The following is a 5,100-nucleotide window of genomic DNA, read 5'->3' as shown; positions in this document are numbered from 1 at the left end:
GGAAAATGCAGAATCTTACCCAAAAGAATGGAGTGGGGAAAGACAGGGTGATGGTGAAGAGGCCATGGAAACCTACAAAGAAAGAGGGTAGACTGTAGGGCAGCTGAGATGTTGGAATACTTCACATTTAATATCTTTTCTTTTTTTAACTCTTAAAAATCATTTATTTTTACAAACTTGAGTTATTGATTGATAACTATATTTCAATAAAATAATTTTGTGTCTCTTTGTCTACAATATGGATGAGCTGAAAATTGAGAAAAATCTATATGGTCACCAGTTGTTTAGATAATGCAACACCCATCAACAACTTGACTCTTTTTCCACTATTGAATTGACTAATTGTTTTCTCTCACTGGAAGAACACAATATGGATTTGAAGGCTTATACAAGAGCCCAGATTGCCTGATACCATATCAAGGGGATCTATTGTTCTATGTTACACATTTTCTTTTGTTTAAACTTTTCTGAGAAGGCCATTTCTAAACAGAGAAGAGGAAGGGGGGAGGAGAGCTTTATTTCTTTTGGGAAAGCTAAAGATAGAGTTAGGAAGCTGCTGAAGTTATGGAAATCCTTAAAAATATATCCTCTCATATGAAGAATAGTGGGAAAAGGCAAATAGTTCTGAGAGTCCTTAGAAGCTAAATGTTCTGGACTAAGATAATTATGGGTCATTAGTGAAAACTAATGAGGATTTGATCTGTACTATCTAACCACAAAATGAAGATAACTTACCAAGTTAAGCTAATGCATTTGTATTTGATTTAAGAGACATTTTAAAATTATATCTTCATACATGCATACTTATACACACATATATAATTATATATCTTATCTCTATAAATATGTTATATATAAATTTTATACAGATAGTATATATTTTATATATTAACTATATATGTGAATAATATGTATATTTAACATAAATTTTATAGACTCTCAGTAATAATTGGCTATAGGCTTTTGGTGAGTTCAGTAGATTTTTGGCGAAATGACTTCCTCCACAGCAGTTTTATTTCTCGGACAGAATCTTTGCCCTAGAGACAGTAGAGTTGGAAAATTTAGTCTTGCTCCCCTGAACTGGGAGAATGTTTCAGGACCCTCCATTTGCACATACCCTTCCAAGGCTCTGTTCTTGATTTTGAAAACACAATTTTGATTTTGTTTTTGTTTTTTAATTGAAGAAGTTCCCCAAATTGATAAACTCTAGGACTAAAGAAGCCTGGGTCCAACTCTGCCTTTGACCATTTTAAACACAAAAGCATTCAGTCTAGACAGCTGAATAATTCTATATGTTCTAATTCTAATGTAGTCCGGTATAATATAAAACCCCAGACTCATTAAGTATTCTTTCCTTCCCCAGCTCAGGTCCCAATCAGGCTATGAAAGTTTGAGGCCCTAGGGGTGGGGGGTGGGAGGGCTCTGCTGGCTTCTCTTGTCTTTGCTCCCCTCCTGCTCTGGTCTCTGGTTAGCTTCCGCTCTTGATGTCTCTAAAACTGGTCTCCGGGGGAATAGTCACAGGTGGCTGGTGCAGTAGCAATGTGGTGTGTGTGTGCCTGACCCCACGGCAAATGATCCCAAATCGTCTCCTTGTCTCTTATACATTGCTTTGGTGGATTTCTTGGCAATTTTTTCTACTGAGTCGTCTAGGCTCCTAATCTGATGAGGACACTATCTTTCCTGGGCTGGCTATCTGAGAGTTCTCCTCTGCCCCTAGATTCCAGTATCCACCCCTCTGTTTTGGTGTCCCTTTGCCCTTTCAGATCAAGTGCTCCATGGTATCTCTTCTAAGGGCTACCCACAGCAAGGTCCATATTTGGAATTTGAGAAACTTCTCTGGGTGTGGAAACACAGCTTGACCCAATGTACTCCCCTCCTCTTTCTCCGAGCCTCAAATTTCACAAGTGTCTCTAAATCACTTTTCCTTGGCTTGAGGTTGAGGGGAAGCACCACCTCACTTCCCCATGAATGTGTGTAATTGTCAACATAACTCACTGATAATTCTCTCTAAAGAAATCATCTCAGTCCTTCAATCTTTTTAGACTGAGGACAGCTACTAGCTAATGCTGGCAGGACCACTTTGGTATTCCTCTCTTCTCTCCTCCACACCTCTCTGAAAATCCTAAAGGAATGGTTTAGACTAGCATCTGTCTTACATCTAGGTGGACTTGGAGCTTATTGTTTTGTGTTTCACCTTGGAGGGGTTATGTGGAAGCAGGAACACTGGCATTTAATAACCTGTTCTAGTTCCAAATTGGAAAATACATGAAAATAGAGATGAAACAAATCTGGAAGTATATTTCAGCAAATAGAACCAATGTACAAAAATGGCAGGATAATACTGTAATGTGAGATGCTGTCCACCCAAGTCTGGAGGGACAACTTGGAGCAGTGTGCTCAGAATAAAACCTTTCCATTTCTGACTTGGCCAATCAGGCACATTGTTATTTAAAGTGGCCTATAATTTCCTTTTCTAATCTAAGTTTTGACCTCTTGGTATACCACTTAAAAAGAAAAAGGATAGCTGTATGCAAATGCAAAATCTAAGAACTAAGGGTTACTTTTTCATGTTGTAAATGGGTCCACAAGGAAAAGAATCTACCTCAGTCTCAACAATTTTATATGCTGGCTATTTCCTTGGTCATATAGATCCGATTCTACATCAAAACCTCCAGGCCTCTACAATATCCTAGAAAAATGTACTGTCCAAACACCCAGCAGGTTAACACCTTCTAGCCTAAACTGGTCCTCATGAAGAAATAAGATTTTTATTCCTATCTCCATACTGTGTTTGACATAGAAATAGAAATTTATTAGTTTAAAAGACTGTATTGGGTCACTGGGATAAAATGATTAAAATGTTAAATGCTTTTAATACAGATGATCCTTGGTTATCTGTATCATAATGGCAGCATTTGTGAATTATCTCAGATGTCAGTTACTTGTTAGGGAGATAGGACAACAAAGGACTTGAACTTGTAGATACTGGTACACATTCTTAGTTACAATCAACTGCCATAAAACTTACATCAAAATTAATAATCTGCTAGAAATTTCTCCATTTGGCTTGTTTTGATGCAAGATCGACTGAGCCAGGCTAAACCAGAGTTAGGAGATCTCAGGAGACAGACTCTGAAAGATTTCTGTTGATGGCGCGGAAGTGTGGTGAGCACTGTCGCGAGACCTGAAGGTACCGCGGCGGTAGTGGCGGCAGCAGCCAGAGGAAGGAAGAGAGGACCGGAAGTGCTTCGTCTTGCGCGTACAATGCCAGAAGCAGCCTGGCTTTCTTTACCGGAAGCCCTTTGCCCGGGGATAGGAAAACGGCCCACCTGGCTGGAAGCCCTACCTCCTTGGACTCCCCAACTCTTCCAGAAGTTTTTCTGTCACCTGTGCTTGCCCCGTTCTCTTTTCCCGTTTTATCTGTATACCGGAAAAGGGTACATGAATGTCTTTCTCCTAGCTCCACTAAACGAGTAAGAGCCGGGGTTCCTTCCCTATACCCCCATGTAGCTGCAGAGTAGCACCTGGGGGTGGTTGGACTTCTGGACTCCCGAAGGAACGGGGAGAGGGCTCAGAACTCCGCTTCTGCTTCTGCCACCAAGACGCGGCCTCCTCAGCCTTTCCCCCACTGCTGCCATGCACCCTGCGGCCCTCCGTCTTCCTGCAGTTGTGGCCACTGTGCTGTGAGGAGCGGCTCCTGTCACGGGGCTCATTCGAGCGACTTCAGACCACAACGGCAGCATGGACTTTGCAGACCTCCCAGCTGTCTTTGGGGCTGCCTTGAGCCGGGAGGGACTTAAGGGGTTCCTTGTGGAGACTCGCCCAGCCAACGCCTGCAGCCCCATTGCTCCACCGCCCCCAGCCCGGGTCAGTGGGTCAGTTTTCATGGCACTGCTTCCAAGATTTGACTGCAGCTTTGACCTCAAAGTCCTAAATGTTCAGAAGGCTGGGTATGGTACAGCTGTGGTGCACAATGTGAATTCCAGTGAACTTCTGAGCATGCTGTGGAATAATGAGGAAATCCAGCAGCAGATCTGGATCCCGTGTATGTTTATCAGCGAGAGGAGCTCTAAGTACCTGCGTGACCTCTTTGTCTACCAGAAGGGGGCTCAGGTGCTTCTGGTCCCAGATGATGGATTCCTCTTGGCCTATCGCCTCATCCTTTTCTTGGGGATTTTGGGAGTGCTAATTGTGGGCATGGGAGCGATGTTGAGAGTTCCTTGTATTCAGCTCCAGAAAGAGCGCCAGAGACAACTACTGACCAAAGAGCAACTGAAACAGATTCCTACACATGACTCTCAGAAGGGAGACCAGTATGATGTCTGTGCTATCTGCCTGGATGCATATGAGGATGGGGACAAGCTGAAGGTACTTCCCTGTGCTCATGCCTGTCACTGCTGCTGTGTGGACCCGTGGCTCACTAAGACCCAGAAGACCTGCCCTATCTGCAAGCAGCCTGTTCGCCGGGATCCTGGGGAGGAGGCGCTGGAGGAAGGAACTCAGGGGCAAGTGGGCCATGGGGAGGGGGGCCCAAGGGGCCACCCTGCCTCAGAACGGACCCCACTTCTGGGCTCTAGGACCGCACTTCCCACCTCCTTTGGCTCCCTAGCCCCAGCCCTCTTTGTGTTTCTTGGGTCTTCAACAGATCTCTCACCCTCTCCATCCTCCTCTTCCTCTTCAGCTGTCATCCTGATCTAATACTCCCTTTCTTTCCCACTTTTGGCAACCTATTTGCATAGCCCCTCTTCCTCCCTCAAGTCTTCTCTGTTGAGGGATAGGAGATATTCCTACGCCAGGTTTCTCCCTAACCCGACCCCATCCTTTTGAGGGGGTTCGACGTGCAAAGTGACTGGGTCTTCACTTACTGCGTTAATAAAATTTTTTTGTGGACTTAAAAAAAAATTCAGATGCATGTGAAAGCCATAGGCAAAAGCTGTCAAAAACAATTTAAAAGAACATATTTTTTATTATTTGTGTCAAGGATGAAAAGATAATTAGAAATATTATTTTAAGTAACTCTTAAGAGTATCTTAAATTTACGTTGGGATATTAACATTTCACATTTGGCCTCACAGGGCAATTTCTGAAACCTAAAACTTT

At 43.3% G+C, this 5,100-nt stretch overlaps 1 protein-coding gene across 1 annotated transcript; it reads left to right on the top strand.

Moving 5' to 3' along the window:
* Positions 1–3,636: 3,636 nt before the first annotated feature.
* Positions 3,637–4,698, top strand: LOC307051941 (E3 ubiquitin-protein ligase RNF167-like; the record flags this gene model as incomplete). Its single annotated transcript, XM_079702595.1, is given in 2 exon segments — positions 3,637–3,684; positions 3,688–4,698. Coding segments are annotated over 2 exon segments (1,059 nt in total).
* Between the last annotated feature and the right edge of the window lie 402 nt (positions 4,699–5,100).

The sequence above is a fragment of the Hyperoodon ampullatus genome (assembly GCF_949752795.1).
Source record: "Hyperoodon ampullatus genome assembly, chromosome: 4".
Lineage (NCBI taxonomy): Eukaryota > Metazoa > Chordata > Mammalia > Artiodactyla > Ziphiidae > Hyperoodon > Hyperoodon ampullatus.
The sequence above is the reverse complement of the archived record's forward strand: the minus strand, read 5'-3'. Positions and strand labels throughout refer to the sequence as shown.